The sequence below is a fragment of the Myotis myotis genome, unplaced genomic scaffold (assembly GCF_014108235.1).
Source record: "Myotis myotis isolate mMyoMyo1 unplaced genomic scaffold, mMyoMyo1.p scaffold_m19_p_22, whole genome shotgun sequence".
NCBI lineage: Eukaryota > Metazoa > Chordata > Mammalia > Chiroptera > Vespertilionidae > Myotis > Myotis myotis.
The window spans coordinates 1,619,792-1,637,034 of NW_023416327.1; the positions used below are offsets into that span (position 1 = coordinate 1,619,792).

General features: G+C 48.6%; 1 protein-coding gene and 1 pseudogene across 9 annotated transcripts in view; one reads left to right on the plus strand and one right to left on the minus strand.

Moving 5' to 3' along the window:
• The window catches only part of SCAPER (S-phase cyclin A associated protein in the ER), a 165,864-nt gene that overhangs the window by 44,146 nt on the left and 104,475 nt on the right, over window positions 1–17,243 (minus strand). For all 9 annotated transcript variants that reach the window (XM_036355330.1, XM_036355336.1, XM_036355332.1 and 6 more), the window contains one exon: window positions 2,914–3,029. In XM_036355330.1, the coding sequence (XP_036211223.1) occupies window positions 2,914–3,029 (116 nt within the window). The remainder of the gene's footprint in view (window positions 1–2,913; window positions 3,030–17,243) is intronic.
• LOC118679045 lies at window positions 1,241–1,676 on the plus strand (annotated as a pseudogene).

The window sequence follows — 17,243 nt, forward strand, 5'->3', positions numbered from 1 at the left end:
TTATAATTTTATTTATAAAATTAGAAGATATTACATAGTGCAATTATAGGTGACAGAATTTGCTTGTTTCTCTGCAGTGGACACGAGACATCTGGTCAGTGGGTAAAGAGGACAATGCATATCGTGGTCCAAAATGTAACATTTTAATAATACCAAAATTAACCCTAAAATTAAACAGTTTCCATCATTGTAAGGACACCACAGAGAAGGAGTAAGAACTCTTCAACTAGATGAGTTATTTCAAGGGTTTTTGTTTAATTGGTGAATCTGGAACAACTGGAATAGGCAATTTAATTACTCCACAGAGACACATTCTGATTTTAGTTGGAAGATCATATATATTCTAAGCACCAACCTAACTAGCCTTTCTGTTCTCCCTAAAATTAACCTCCCCTAGAAATGTTGTTTCAGAGATTATAATGATGGACTTAAAACTGTAGGGGAGCATAAGATTAAAGCATTGCTTTGAAACGCTAGTGTTGAACTCTGTTTTGTCTGATTACAAGGCCGTCACGGTCCGCGTGCCTTTAGCTAGGTCTCAGCAGGACCTGGCCCCGTAAGTGTGACTCCACATCCGCACGCCAGCTCTGGAGGAGACCCAGGTGGCTCGCAGTGCCGACCGGCAGGTTAAAGGCGACACGACGCATTTCTTTGCTTTAATCTCATTAGTGGTGCCGCAGCTGTCAACTGTGACCATCTCCGTGCAGCCTTTTGAGACATAAACCAAATGCCGCAATAAGTCAAATGGGAAGAGCATTTATCAATCAGTATGGCTAATTAGCTTGCAAACAGTTTTTTACTTTTATTGTGTAGGAGAACGCTATTCGCTTCTAGTAAGTCTTGATCTAAAAATTGATATTTAAAATTATAGTAGAATAATCCTGCCTACAAAGGAGGACTTGTTTAACACATGTTATTAACATGTGCCGGGGCCTTGGCATGGTGGATGTGAGGTGCATGTGGCTTCACTCCACAGCATCCACATGCTCCTGACGGGCCGCCAGTCCAATGGCCCCTGACTCCGTCTCTGTCACCTGCTTTAGGTTCTGGAGGGCGTTTAAGGCAACGCGGAAACACTGCAGTTCTTTCTCAGGCTTCACTGCTAGCCTTCCCGGGTCTTTCTGTCTCAGATGTACAAGGAGTCTCAGTGGTTTGTGTTCACTTTCCCTTCTGATAAGGACAACAACTCTCGTGGGTTAGAAAACGCACACAGATCTTCCCGCCATCGGTCCGTGCCGCCATAATGGTGCGCAGGAATGTCCTGGCTGATGCTCTGAAGAGTATCAGCAATGCCAAAGAGAGAGGCAAGCGCCAGGTTCTCATCAGGCCACGCTCCAGTCCTCGTCCGGTTTCTGACTGATGATGAAGCATGGGTACATCGGCGAATGTGAAGTTACTGATGACCACAGAGCTGGGAAATTGTTGGGACCTTCACAGGCAGGTTGAACAAGTGTGGAGTAATCAGCCCCAGATTTGATGTGCAACTCAAAGATCTAGAAAAATGGCAGAACAACTTGCTTCCGTCCCGTCAGTTTGGTTTCATTGTACTGACAACCTCAGCGGGCATCATGGACCATGAAGAAGCAAGACGAAAACACACAGGAGGGAAAATCCTGGGATTCTTTTTCTAGGGATGTAATACATACGTGGAAATAAAATGCCTCAAAGGACAAAAAGAAAGAAAGAAGAAAATGCACACAGGCTGGAACTGCCCGGGGGGGGTGCTCTGTGCACAGAAATGCCGGACCGAAGGGCACCTACACCTCTTTCATTCACCTCTACTTTGAGAGAACAGCAAACCCCGGACTCAGTACCAAAGAACTTCTGCACAGAAACGTCACCAAAGGCCACAGAAAGCCACACAAATAAGCCAAGGTGGACAGTGCCACACAGACAGCACTGTCCTGAGCCAGGAAAGACGACTCCTGTCGCCTAACCTCTTAGGGCACTTCACAGTTCACAAGGACGCTCACGGCATTCCAGCTGACCTGCACAGCGCACGCCAGGTGGACACAACCAGCCGTGAGACCACGGGAGGAGACACGGCCACAGGGCTAAGGCACCGCCCAAATTCTCCCAGCGGGAAACTGGAGTCCAGCTTTGTCTGACGCTAGAGCTGGCGCTATTTCTGTTTTACCAAACTGTCTCTCAGGAAAAAAGATAACATGGTTTGGGAATTTTTTTTTTCTTTTCTGTTTTATCCCATGGACAAATGAAGCACTCACTTTTGTTGGGCTAACTAAATATTTAAAAGTTTTCTTCGTGATATAAATAAATTTTTATGAAAACTTCTCACTTAAACTCTGAGTACCCAGAAATTGTGCACGTTACAACTCAGGGATGCCAGACTTCGGAGGCAGAGCTCTCTGCTTCCACATCCCAGAGACCAGGGGGCTCTGGAGAGCAGGAGGCAGACCCAGTCTCCGGCTGTGCAGGACCCCGATGGCCAAAGCACTTCGCAGTCAAAGTCCCAGCTGCGCCTGCGTCCGAGCGACTGTCCAAGCGACGTGGCTGGGACTCCAGGTGCAGCAGTCTGGCCTCAGACGGTTTCCTGTGGCGAGGACCGGGCCTTCCCTCGGGCTTTGTTCATGTGCTCACACCTTGTTCTGCAGGCAGCACAGGAAGCTGGCTTTCTCGACTGCTCTTCATTTTGGCTCCATTTCTGTAAGCAGTTACAACTGCCCAGGAGTTTACCAATTCCTCTTGATTTAGGGCTTGAGAAGGTCGTAGACCACAGAGATTTCCTTTCTATGGCGTCAGGCTCAATCTGCTTTTCTCCCTACAGGCAGTGTGAGCTTTTGCTCTTCAAGCCTGAACACACGTGCCATTTCCTCGTGGCCTCCCACATGGAAACACAGGGCAGAAAGGACGCATAAACGGAAGGTGGAAGACAGATGAAGAGACTGTACTCACTTGGGAGGAATTCGTGAAACTGTGTTCACGTTCGCAGCTGGGACCACTCCTTGAAGAATGTGTTCAAGAGCTGTTAATCCACCGGCAACTTGAAATGCAATCTGATCGGCCACATTCTAGACAAGAACACAAACAGAAATTAGCCCAACTTCCCAGGTACAGAATGAGAACCACATGAAACACTGACTTGCAGTGGGACACATTCTGCTGGTTCAATTATTCTGCAAATATTTATTCAAGGCTTAGTAGGAGCAGTAGGTCAAAAGCGGCGAGCACCAAGGACACGACTGCTGTCCCCCACGAAGCTTGAGATGTGGTGGGTGAGACGGCGCACCTCCAATGCCTGTAAACAAGATGATGTCGACGTGGTTAGCGCCTGAAGAAACAGGCCCGCGCTTCAGGGGCACGAGGGGGTGGCGGTCAGCACGGGGGCCGCTGACCACGTTGAGGCTGAAGTCAGGTGAGACAGGAGGGAAAGGACCGAAGTGCTCCAGGCAGAGGGAGAACCATCTCATACAGAAGTTGTCACGATACCCTGAAAAGGCAGATCATTCTGTAACAGTCATCACCACCTAACAAGGCAAGGTGACTTCCACCAAGATTTCCTCTTCTAGAATTTTTCTTCAGTAATATCAGCTAACATCCAACCAGTTAGCTATACTTTTTTTTTTTTTTTTACCACTTCAGCCATTTTAGGAAGAGTATTAAACCACTTTTGATTACTTCTGTGCATTTTCTGAATTGTTCACGGTGCTGGTGGGAAGAAGCTCCTCCAAGTTCTTGGCATCCCTCTGGCGTGCGGAAGGCAAGAGTGATCCTGGGGGCAGGTATGAGCTGTGAAGGCTGCACAGAGCCACTGCATCACATCCGGACTAAGGAGGACAGCAACCTGCTATGGGCTGAATCGTGTCTCCCAAACGCTTACGTGCAAGTCCCAACCCCTAGTCCCTCAGAACGTACGTGTATCTGAGGATAAAGTCTTTAAAGAAGTGACTAAGTTAAAGAGACGCTGTTAGGGTGGGTCCTACTCCAACAGGACCTGTGTTCTCCCAGGGAGAGGAGCAGACACGGGGGCGTGCACAGAGAAGGCAGCCACTGACAGACGGAGCAGAGACGCCACGTGGCCCACGCTCTCAATGCCTCTGTCCCGCACGCACCTCCCCTCCTCAGAGGGAAGGAGGGAACGATCCTCTTTCGCCCTCTGTGTCCCTACTGCACCCAGAGCTCCGTGGGCTTCCTCACCAAAGCCTGGCTCGCGGGGGAACAGTCTCAGAAAGTGCTCCACCTCTCCGTGCAGCGGAGGACCGGGTGAGGGCACGCCGACAGACGGCCACGGGGTCTCCACGTGGAGACACAGGCAGTGACCCTCCGGTCTGGGCCCAGGACACACGTCCGATTCCTCTCTGGCATGTGCCTCGAACAGGAGTTTCTCACTGGAATGGAGTTTCGTGCCCAAAGAATGAAACGCAGTTTCTCGAGATGAAGGACACGTTCACCGTGAGCCTCCTTGGGAGCCGCGACCTGAGCAGGGAGACAGGCAGGTAAGGCTTCACACTGGAATGCAGTGCGGCCGGAGAATCACGGGCTTTCCAGCTAAAACAACGGCGCCAGCCTTGGCAAGGCAGGCGCTCCCACATGCGGCCTGCGCAGAGGGGACCCAGGAGACTGCCCTTCTTTTTTTTTTTTTTTAAATATATATTTTATTGATTTTTTTCAGAGAGGAAGGGAGAGGGATAGAGAGTTAGAAACATCGATGAGAGAGAAACATCGATCAGCTGCCTCCTGCACACTCCTATTGGGGATATGCCCGCAACCCAGGTACATGCCCTTGACTGGAATCGAACCTGGGACCTTTCAGTCCGCAAGCTGATGCTCTATCCACTGAGCCAAACCGGTTTCGGCAAGACTGCCCTTCTGAGGCCTTTCCCACGCAGAGAGGGGCCAGCATGGCACAGGGGGAGGGCTGAGTGAAAGCAGACGTTCAATGTATACATCTCGCCTCCAAAACAAAACAAAACAAACCTCAAAGCTTTCATGCGGCTCCAGCAACATGGACGTGACCTCTTGAAAACTTTAAGACACAGGCCCTCCAAGACATTAAGCAGGAAAAAAATAAGCCAATTTCAGGAGATAAAGGCCATTCAAAGCCAGACTTTTATTAATGTACTACTGAAAACGTTTGGACTTAACATTTGCAGCTTTTCAAAGAAATAAAGCAAATAGCAAAATCAACTGTGAAATAAAACCTCACACATCGTCTGCCCCTGCAGCCGAGAGGGCTCTGGTATGGGGAACGTGGGGTCAGAGATGTAACGAGCCGCCCCACCCCTGTGCTCCCCCGGTTCGCGGCCAGACAGAAACACTGCGCAGTCCCCACCTCAGGGCCAACAGATGGACGGGGACTCAACAACAGGCGAACAAGTGAAAAGATTTCTCAGCAACGATGTCCTGTGAGGTGAGGCCGATGAGCAGGAGATACAGGCCTGTGAGCACGACAGGGAACCCCATTCCCTGTCCGCACAGAGGCGGACGCGCAGTGCTCTACATCCTGAGACGCTTCCACCTCAGGGGACAGAGAGGGAAAAGCAAGTGGGCTCCATGATGAGTTGTCCAAATGTTAAGTTAAACCACCTTCTTAAGCATGTGGCATTGAATAGTCTATATGCAAACAAGGATACAGAGAAACAAGGAGAAAAGGACATCGCTTCACAGTCCAGGAGGAAAGGGAGCGGCCGGCCCTGTGCTTCCCTTCCCGTCCATCGCACCCCAGACGTCTCTGCCTATCACTGCTCTCTCTAGGCCTGGACGCTCCCAGGAGTCTGGATGCACCTCAAATGCATCGCCTTGTGCGTGTCCCCCTCCTGTGAGTGGCTAGAAAAGAAGCAAGTCCGCTAAGAACGCTGAACCAGTTATTCTCCCCACCCACACTGCCACCTGCTCAGCCTTCTCAGCGTGTCATGTTCACATGCCCCCAGTCCTGAGACCCGCCTCACAGGCTGCCTTTCACGACGCCTTCCCGACCCTCAGCCAGTCAGGTCTCTGCACGAAACTGCCCCTGTCCCGACGCCCTCCTCACTTCCTACTTATCCAGACCCGTGTGTGCCCACGCCCAGCACTGGAAGGCCCCACTCCCCTCTGCGTCCTCCCCCAGGGCAAGCTCAGGACGCACACGGCCCAGGCGCCAAGCAGGCTGCTCCAGGAATGAGACGATCTCCTCTGGAAAGGGGAACTTTCCTCCTCCTCCTACCCTTTTCCAAACACTCTGCACTCAGGCCTGTGAAACTGGAGCTTCCATAAGAGCTTCACCATTCGTATTCGAGTGAGGAAAACACCTCTGAAGGGAAATGTGTGGCTTCGCTAGGTCCCTGGCAGAACACCGACAGCTCTGCCTTCCACCCCGTGACACTGACACTGACACTGAGTAATAGGATTAGCAGCTCCACCCCAATAACCCAGCTTAGCTAACGGCCAGCACAGAATGACAGCTCCGCTCTCCACGGCAGGTCCTGGGCACCCATTCAGTTATTAACTGGAGTGACTGTTATTGCCTCTTCCAATCAAGAGAGGCAGCTGTTACTCGGTGGTGGCCCAGAGGCTGTGGCCTTTGTGCCTGGCTTCCCTGCAGACAGTAACTGTGAGCTTTGTGGTGAGGGAGGAGGCCCCCAGCCTGTTGGCGGCGGCAGATGGGGAAGAGGGCAGGTTCCGCAGCAGGAGAGGCGGGCTCTGTTCTGAGCGTCTGGTGGCACCTTAAGGCCTGTTTGGAGATCGAGTTGGTTTTAGCAAATCCCTAAGTTCAGAACTGAGATGAGACGATCCAGGAGTGAATGTTTTTGTGGTTGGTTTTTCCCACATGGGAAACCCTCCTAACACTTACAGGACCTGGTCTCTGCAAGTCTGTTCTCTTCACCTGCTGTCAGCTTACGAGAAGCAAGCAGCACAGGCTGACTGCTCTGTCGATGGCTTTCCCACCATCTACACACAGTCTGGCCTCCGCTTTTAAGCTGCAGACACTCGCACTTGAAAGGACTCGGGTCCCGGGGTCAGGGATGTCACCGGACATTATCAACTCATGGGAATGTGGTTCCCCGAGTCAAGTCATAGCCCAGTTTGCAGCTTAGGAATAAGGAACGTGGGGCTGAGGGAGGCGGGAAAGACTTCTCAAGAGGAGGGGGCAGCCCTTGCGACGCTGACCAGAGCGCAGGCCCGTTGGAAGGCTCCCCCGAGGGAGGGCTGGCCCGCGTGGGCCTGTCTGGACTGAGGGAAGGCAGGGCAGGAGGGGGTGCAGGACACAGACCCACGTGCTGCTCCTTCTCTGTCAGCCATGATGCGGCAGGTGGCCCAAGGCCCAGGCACAGTGAACACAACAGAGCGCACAGTCAGTGTACTTTGATCCCCGCCATCCTCAGGCTCCGCAAAGCTGCCCTGTGGTGGCCAGGCGGCACCCAGCAGGGGTGGGGACCTCTTTTCTGCCCGGGCCTTTTGGATATTTATGACATCATTCTTGGGCCATACAAAATGTGCAACTTAAAAGTTAGTCTGCTATGTTTGGCCAAACATTAACTCACCCTAATGCCTTGGCAGGGCCAGACCAATGATTTCTCAGGCCTTCTATGGCCCTCGGGCCAGATGTTCCCACCCCTGACTTAGAGCGAGAGAGTGAGAGTGAGAGAGAGAGAGAGAAACGCAGTGTGTGAGACAAGAACACACCGAGGGGCGTACTAGAGCCGCGTGCAGCTGAGGAAGGGGATCCTGTGACAGCTCTTCAGGACACAGTGAGGGCAACATGGAGGGTTTCTATTAGAGTAAAAGACAAAGGACCCACATAGGAGGCTCCTTCAGCTTCTTTATTCTCCCCCTTTCCCCACTTGCTGGCTGTGGGTTACGGGTTACGCAGACTTGAGGGGTCTCACACAGCAGTGCCCCTTTCCTCCTTGTTCCTGCATATTTCAAAGTTGGGCAGCAAAAGAAACTCGACCATGAGACCCAGGAGAAGGTGTTTCAGGCAGGACACGCTGGGGCCACAGCCAGCACCACGGACAGATCCCGGTGGTCCCGGCTCCCAGGGCAGTACCCCAGCTCACAGGCTCCTCTCCCCCGGCACTGCTCCTCCCCTCAGAGCCCCGGCAGGTCTGGATCGAGTCCTCGGTTAGTTAACTGTAAACCCCACTGTACTGATCACCTCACTGCTAGTTTACAAAGTGCACGGTGTGAGCTCTCTGACAGCTGGGATCACACTGACACAGGGTCGAGCAAAAACTAGGTGCTCAGTAAGTAGTTGCTGAATCAAAGAATAAAAGTGCATTCTATTTCCTGGGGGTTCTAACATCAGAAATTCTCTTTAAAGGGGAGAAAACCCATACGTGCACAACGAGAAAGGCTTAGAAACACCCGCATGCCTGGGAAAGTCAAGGCCCTGGTCTCAGGCTCCCTGAAGGGACGAGCCCAGAGAGGAGAGGCCAGAGATGCGAAGGCCAAGGGCAGGGCCTCTGCCAACCGTCTGCTCATTTTCTGCCTTTCTCACCTTGGCATCAGTGTTTGCCCAATTCTCAAGAAAAGTAGTGACCAGACCCTTTACGTCCTAAGGAGGGAGGGGAGGACATTTGTAAGAAGAGGCCTAAGGCGGGAACAGGAACCCAAATGGGCTGGTCCTCAGAGAGTCGTCCTGGGGGCCGAGTGGTCTTCCTGGGCTGACCATGCGGTCGCCCAGCTGCCATCGTGTCCAAGCTCTGACAACATCCATGACACAGAGAAGAGAACCATCGACAGGACTCAGTTACCTGCTCACGCTTCTCAGTCAGTGAGTGGCCGAGCTGGGGACTGAGCCCAGACTTATCTGATTCCGAGGGCATGATGCACGACATGGAGGATGTTATGGGAAATAACACAGAAACATTTATCACCGAGTATCCCAATTCTGTACAATCTTAGACTCAATGCTATGTAAAACTTTAAATGTTTTTATTTTGAATAATTTTAGATTTACTAAAGAGTTCTTGTAAGACTTCATGTTAACATCTTAAGTAATAACCATGATACATTTATCAAAACTAAAAACATTCCACTAAAGTAGCGGTTCTCAACCTGTGGGTCGCGACCCCTTTGGGGGTCGAATGACCCTTTCACAGGGGTCGCCTAAGACCATCGGAAAACACATATTGAATATATAATTACATATTGTTTTTTTGATTAATCACGATGCTTTAATTATGTTCAATTTGTCACAATGAAAATACAATTTGTCACAATTTAAAATACATAAAGTATTTAAAAATACAATATGAAAATATCAGATATTTACATTACGATTCATAACAGTAGCAATATTACAGTTATGAAGTAGCAACGAAAATAATTTTATGGTTGGGGGTCACCACAACATGAGGAACTGTATTTAAAGGGTCATGGCATTAGGAAGGTTGAGAACCACTGCATTAAAGCAATGCCATTAACCAAGTATGGCCTTTATTTGGGTTTCCCTAGTTTTTCCACTGATGTCCTTTTCCTGCTCCCAGGTCAGACCTGGAATACGGCGGGGCCGAGGAACAGAACACCCTCTGCATTCCATGGCCTCTTCTCTGCTCCTCCAGCCTGTCCATAGATCCTTGTTTTAAATTCCTCTTTCTTTGAAAACACCCAGAGTAGTAGCTATTTTCCTGGCTGGATGCTGTGCAAGCCGTTAATGACCAAGTCCTTGAGCACATGCCGCCTACTGCCCACCGCGCTTACACCATCACTCACGCATTCAGCAACCATCACGTGACCACAGCGCCGCGGTAGGTGCTGGGACAGGCCACACAGACAGGTACACGCCCTCACGGAGTTCACGGCCTCGCCTTCCCGTGTGGTACAGTTTCCACTCACAAACCTGGGCGGATTATAAACTCGGTGAAAATAAGGCTATTACCTACTACTCAGTTCTCACTGGTGAATGCTCTACTCAGAAAGGAGCTCTAAAACGAAGTTTATTGATTGAAGTTAAGTAAAGCATAAGAGTAACTTTCATTATGGAACACGTCCAAGTGATCAGAGGAGCTAGCCCTGCAGTGACACCCCAGTGACCCCTGTATGTCCCGTGTTACAGGCAGGCACCACATGAACGATACGAAGCATAGAGGCCTCAGAGAGCTACACAGACGCGTCTAGGGTTTACCTCATTCCTGGTCTGAATGAGATAAAAGCATCTTTAAAATGTGTTTCTGTCCCTGGATAAACCTAAAGAGCCCCCTATGGAGGGGACTAAGCTGTCTCGCGGGCCCCAGACACCAGTCTGCCTGCCAGCCTGTTATCGCGGGCCTGACGGTCAGGCTGCTCATGTATTATTCACACGGACATTACACAGTTTACTACTTGTCCACAGAGATTTTAATTCAGAAAATGCTATGTGCCAGCCAGAGTTCAGTGTAAATTACACGGATAAAAAAATCATTTCATGTCTTTCTGACAAGTGATTTACATAATATTTCTATTCATCAAAATGGCCTATTAGTGAATAACATAACGTCATTCACACGGACTTTTCTATTCTGAAAAAAGTACAAATGCTTTGTGACTAACTATATTTTCTTATAATTGTCTAAATTGATGAAAAAATAATTTAGGTCAATAAGTGTGAGCTGAATACACATACTCCAAACTACCAGAGAGAGACTCACCCAGTGCTACATATTCCAATCTGTGGAGAGATCTCTCTGTAATCACCACACAACCACCAACTGAGTCACTGGTAGTGAGCCATTCAAAAGACTGCAGATTTAAATTCTGTCAAGAAAGCAACAGTTGCTCTCCAAATAATGCTCATTTTTAAGTTTTATACTTAGAAAGAAAACGAGTAAAATGATATTTTCAAATTACTAAATTTGGAGCTCATATAAGCATATAAAGTTACAGTAAGTTGTGAAAAGCTGGACGGTAAGAGAAATAAATGGTTGAAACACACACACACACACACACACACACACACGGACACAATGTGAACCTTTGATTTTTACACTAAGACAAGGCAGGAAATAGGTGTTTTAATCGTAAGTGTAAATGTTAACAAATGTGTGGGTGGGGATCAGGGAATAATGACTAAGTGGGCGGAGTTTCTTTTGGGGTGATGAAAATGTTTTAAAATTGATTATAGTGACGGTTGCAAAACTCTGTGAATATCCCCCCCAAAAAGTGAATTATACACTTTCAATGGATGGATTTTATGTTGTGTTTGTATCTCAATAAAGCATTTTAAAATGTTAAGAACATGGTTTAATTAAAAGACACAACTTGTCCTGGATGGTGTGGCTCAGCGTTTGGAGCACCGACCCACACACCGAAGGGTCACATGTTTGGCTCCCGGTCGAGGGCACACACCTAGGTTGCAGGTTCAGTCCTCAGTCGGGACACCTATGGGAGGCAACCAATCAATAGTTCTCTCTTACAGTGATGTTTCTCCCTTCCTCTCTCTTCAATCAATAATTTTTAAAAATCGTATTTAAAAACACAAATTATTGAAGTATTTTATAAAATATTTTCTACTTTACAAAAGGTTCAGACTCAGTTGACAGGACCAGAGTTATAAAGTCTTAAGTAATAGATCAGAATGATATATTTGCACAAAATGAGGAAAACTTGGTGTCAGACAAAAGTCTGATTCCAGGTTCTGATGTGGACACAGTTCTCTCTCTCTCAGAAGCCAGCACATTTCCAAGATGCAGACCAGGAAGTGCTGGGGGTCTGGTGTCCAGGACAGTCATTGATTACTTTATGGAACTCTGATATAGAGCCAACAAGTAATCAACCAATTCAAAATTTATGTACTTCAGAAAATGTGAAATGTAAACAACCCCCGAGGACCCAAATTCCAAAGATAATTAAACCACTCAGGGACTCATTCCTTCCTTCATCCCGTAAGCACTCGCGGGCACCATCCGGTGGGAGTCGGAGGTGAGTCTGTGTTAGGAAGACAAAGGACCCACAGGGAGGTGTCACGGAAGTATGGTCGGAGGTGAGCCTGTGTTAGGAAGACAAAGGACTCACAGGGAGGTGTCACGGAGTATGGTCGGAGGTGAGTCTGTGTTAGGAAGACAAAGGACTCACAGGGAGGTGTCACGGAAGTATGGTCGGAGGTGAGTCTGTGTTAGGAAGACAAAGGACCCACAGGGAGGTGCCACGGAGTATGGTCGGAGGTGAGTCTGTGTTAGGAAGACAAAGGACCCACAGGGAGGTGTCACGGAGTATGGTCGGAGGTGAGTCTGTGTTAGGAAGACAAAGGACCCACAGAGAGGTGTCACGGAGTATGGTCGGAGGTGAGCCTGTGTTAGGAAGACAAAGGACACACAGGGAGGTGTCACGGAGTATGGTCGGAGATGAGCCTGTGTTAGGAAGACAAAGGACCCATAGGGAGGTGTCACGGAAGTATGGTCGGAGGTGAGCCTGTGTTAGGAAGACAAAGGACTCACAGGGAGGTGTCACGGAGTATGGTCGGAGGTGAGTCTGTGTTAGGAAGACAAAGGACCCACAGGGAGGTGTCACGGAAGTATGGTCGGAGGTGAGCCTGTGTTAGGAAGACAAAGGACTCACAGGGAGGTGTCACGGAGTATGGTCGGAGGTGAGCCTGTGTTAGGAAGACAAAGGACTCACAGGGAGGTGTCACGGAGTATGGTCGGAGGTGAGTCTGTGTTAGGAAGACAAAGGACTCACAGGGAGGTGTCACGGAGTATGGTAGGAGGTGAGCCTGTGTTAGGAAGACAAAGGACTCACAGGGAGGTGTCACGGAGTATGGTCGGAGGTGAGTCTGTGTTAGGAAGACAAAGGACCCATAGGGAGGTGTCACGGAAGTATGGTCGGAGGTGAGTCTGTGTTAGGAAGACAAAGGACACACAGGGAGGTGTCACGGAAGTATGGTCGGAGGTGAGCCTGTGTTAGGAAGACAAAGGACCCACAGGGAGGTGTCACGGAAGTATGGTCGGAGGTGAGTCTGTGTTAGGAAGACAAAGGACTCACAGGGAGGTGTCACGGATTATGGTCGGAGGTGAGCCTGTGTTAGGAAGACAAAGGACTCACAGGGAGGTGTCACGGAGTATGGTCGGAGGTGAGTCTGTGTTAGGAAGACAAAGGACCCATAGGGAGGTGTCACGGAAGTATGGTCGGAGGTGAGCCTGTGTTAGGAAGACAAAGGACCCACAGGGAGGTGTCACGGAAGTATGGTCGGAGGTGAGCCTGTGTTAGGAAGACAAAGGACCCACAGGGAGGTGTCACGGAAGTATGGTCGGAGGTGAGCCTGTGTTAGGAAGACAAAGGACTCACAGGGAGGTGTCACAGAGTATGGTCGGAGGTGAGCCTGTGTTAGGAAGACAAAGGACTCACAGGGAGGTGTCACGGAGTATGGTCGGAGGTGAGTCTGTGTTAGGAAGACAAAGGACCCATAGGGAGGTGTCACGGAAGTATGGTCGGAGGTGAGCCTGTGTTAGGAAGACAAAGGACTCACAGGGAGGTGTCACGGAAGTATGGTCGGAGGTGAGTCTGTGTTAGGAAGACAAAGGACCCATAGGGAGGTGTCACGGAAGTATGGTCGGAGGTGAGCCTGTGTTAGGAAGACAAAGGACTCACAGGGAGGTGTCACGGAAGTATGGTCGGAGGTGAGTCTGTGTTAGGAAGACAAAGGACCCACAGGGAGGGGTCACGGATTATGGTCGGAGGGCCCTGAGAGCACAGAGGAGGAGGAATTGCTGTGTACGTATTTTTAAAAAGAAAACACATGCGTTATATATGGGAAAAGAACAATTACAGCAGGTTAACCATGTATGCTGAAGAGGAGGATATACTTTCTACTTCAGTGTCTCAGTCACAAAAAAAAGTGAATAAATCAACTATCAAAACCCCCAATTGCTGTGTGTGCTTAGGGTGAATTCACTTATTCTCTCCCACCTCACTTACCTCACATGTGCTATCAATTCCTGACTCTCATAAGACTGAAATGACTATCAAGACGTAAATAAGACCCTGTCATCTCAAATAGGGTTTGAAATTCCTTCAAAACAGTAATACAATGAGCTTTATACAAATCTGACTTATCTTAATGGCCCAATTATTTAAATACAAACTTTACCAGCAAATCTGTAAAGATTTCACAGCTTAGCAAGACAACATGCAGCAACACACTGTGCATGCTTTGCTGTTACAGTAAAAGAGAGAAAAGCTCAGGCCTGGAACAGCCGTGCACGCCAGCTGTGCCGTGTGCAGACCACGAGCCCACCTGTGAGGACAGAGCCGTGAGCGAGGCCTGGGAGCCAGTGTCCACAGGAGCAGGTACGTGTCGGACAGAGCTGTGCGCGAAGGCTTGGACTGGACCTTGTCCTATGAGGGGTCAAGTGCCCTCACAGCCCAAAGAGAGACTTTACTCCGGGGAGGTATTTTCATTTGGATTACCAGGTGTGTGTGTGTGTGTGTGTGGTTTTTGTGTGTGTGTGTGTGTGTGTGTGTGTGTTTTATGAATCCATTAGAAACAAGACCAACATATATCTAAGTGAATACTTTTAAAATATATTCACTTATTATTTATAACTTACTGCATAACTATTCTTCCCTCTGTACCTAGGTTGAATTTATTTATTGGTAAAATTGGATTTTCTACATGTACTTAGAAAATAGGTATTCCTTATCTAGGTGTCTATTTTCATTAACCGCTATTAGAATTTTACCGTTAATGATTTTGAAGGCTACATCAAGTAATTTCATCTTTGCCTTAGAACATCATTGGCCTGATGTATGATTTATCTGATTTTGAATCCTTCATCTAGACTACAAACTATGACATTATTCCTGTACAGTAATTTCAATTCTCAGGAATAGCAACCTAATGAAAAACTCATCTTTCCTGAAGGCTTATCTTACCATTCATATCCTAAGGCCCTTAGCATATTTTAAACCCGTTTAGATACCCTCTTCCTATTTTATCATGAACGAAAGGGTTAGTTTTTCTTCCTTTTCCCATTTTTTAAAAAATAAAATAAAATTGTAGTTTTCAACACTGTCAATGGTTAATGAAACAAACGGATGCATTTTTACAATTCCCAGGCTCACCGCTTTCACATGCCCCATGCCTGTGCACTGGACTCACTTTCTTCTTGCTGCTGTACACCTGTTCGTTGTTCTTTCGCTGAGGGCCTGTTGTGGTCCTATCTTTACCTTTGAAAGTCTGAAATGTTTTCCTTTTGCCTGAATTCTTGACTCACGTTTCACTGGGCACACAGTTCCTGGTCGACATCGCAGGTTCTGAAGACCCTGCTGTGCTCTCTTGGACACCTCTTACTCCTGACAAGAAGTTTGCGATCGGAAAACTGAACTCTGTAGATCGTCGGTCTCTACTCTTAAACACTTCTTCTCTTTGATCTTCATCAATTCATGTCTTTCTTCAATTCTCGAGAATTCTCAGGAGTTGGTGTCAAACACTAACTCCACTTTTCTCTGCATTCTCTCCTCCTGGAACTCCCAAATAAATGCATGGAACGAACCCCAAAGTCTACATTCTATGGTTCTTAACCATTCTTTCGCTCTTCCCATCTGTTTTTCTGCTGTATGTTTTAAGTATATCCCTTAATAATTCTCAAGTTATTCTCTCTCCACCTGCTTGCAGTCTCTATTAAATATTGTTGAGTTTATTTTTAATTTCAAAAACTATATTCCTAGATTTTAGTTCTTTTCATATTACCTATTTTTTCCTCTGCCTATTTTTCATGCTTTCCTGTTTTTAAATGGATATTTTCACCTATCTCCTGAAGTATACGAAATATATATTTTTAAAAATCTTTCTCAGATTATTTTATAAAATTTTATCCGCTATAAATTCTTATTCTATTTTAAAAAATTGTTTCATGGCCGTCTTTCCTAGCATCTGACTTAGTGACACCTGCAGTTTTGGTTCATAGCACATCTGGAGTTAGAGGTGCTCTATCCTACACTGTCTGTCCCTCTATGCCCCCTGGTCACTCCAGCCACGTACATGGCTCAGAGGCGGAGCTCCAGCAGGAATGCGGGGGCATTTCAGACCCAGCTGCGGGGCTGGCAGGTGACTGGGACCTGCCGACCTGTGCTCTGCTCCTCCAGGCCTGGAGCTTCCGGGAGCGGCTGGCAGTTCTCACTGAACCTCCTCTTAGGAGTGGACCCCAGGTCGTGAACCTGGCTTCCGACGGGCACCTGGCCCCTTAGTCCGCAGGCGCCCAATCCTGGTTACCAGAACACCTGTGGACGGGGAGCGGCACAGCATGCGGCTTCTGCCCTTTTCACCACTTTGAGGTCCTCTCCGTTCCATTTCGGGGCCACAGAAATCCCAATTTTGTTTCTAACCTGGCTATATCCTTAGTTTTCTTTTAAAATACGTTTTACTACCGTTAAGTCCTTGCAGCAGAATAGAGGTGTCAGCGCATACGCTCGCCACACCAGCATGACCGTGTCCCCAGCCGAACGCCCTGTCTTTCCCCGGCTGACGTGACGGCTCTTCTGATTCTCACCGTCACTCTCACCGCATTCATCTTTGCCTCTGAAGGCTCCTGTTCCTCTGCCAGAATCGGGGTCAGCAAACTTTTCCTTGGGGACCAGACAGTAAAGATTTTAGGTTTCCAGGCTGAGAGGCAAAGCCCAGGCTGTGACGTGCACTGCAGCCATCAATCAATGCAAAGGCCATTCTGTTTGCAGGCCATTAAAAGCATGGCAGTGGGCCAGCCGTGTCCAGCGCTGTAGTTTGTCAATCTCTGCCGTAAATATTGCTCCTCCTCGGGGTTCTCTCCTCTGGTCTATCCTCTCCTCACTCCATAGACTGTTATCATTTCTGCTGTTTCCCTGGCTGCAGCTCAGCTGAAGATCCCAAACCTGCTTCTCAGCCCAGGTGTCTAAGCCCCATGTCTTCACGACTAACTTTCTACCAAGAGCTCATGCACCATTTGGATGGCCCACAAGCCTGTCAACGGAATTTGTTATTTTTCTTTTATAAACCTGATCCGAAAGTTACCATCATCCACTCCATTTTTAGCCTGTTTTCCTCACGGGGCTGGAAAAACACTCCCTACAACAAGGTGTCTTGCTCAGACTGAAACGTGGCTTTGCAGTTACGGCTACGAGAGTGTGAGGACGCCCCCACGCTCCCGACAGCCACTCCGGGTACACGTGCAGCAAGCACGAGGCAGCGGACGAAGGCCCGTCTGCTCGGTCGGGGCACTGCGTGATTAATGCCATGGACTCTGGCATCAAAGTGGTTTCGAAGCCTGTCCACCAGGGACTGGCTGTGGAACGAACCTCGGACAAGTGCCTCAGTTCACTCATTTGTAAATGAGGAAAGCAACAGGTTACCGGAAGGG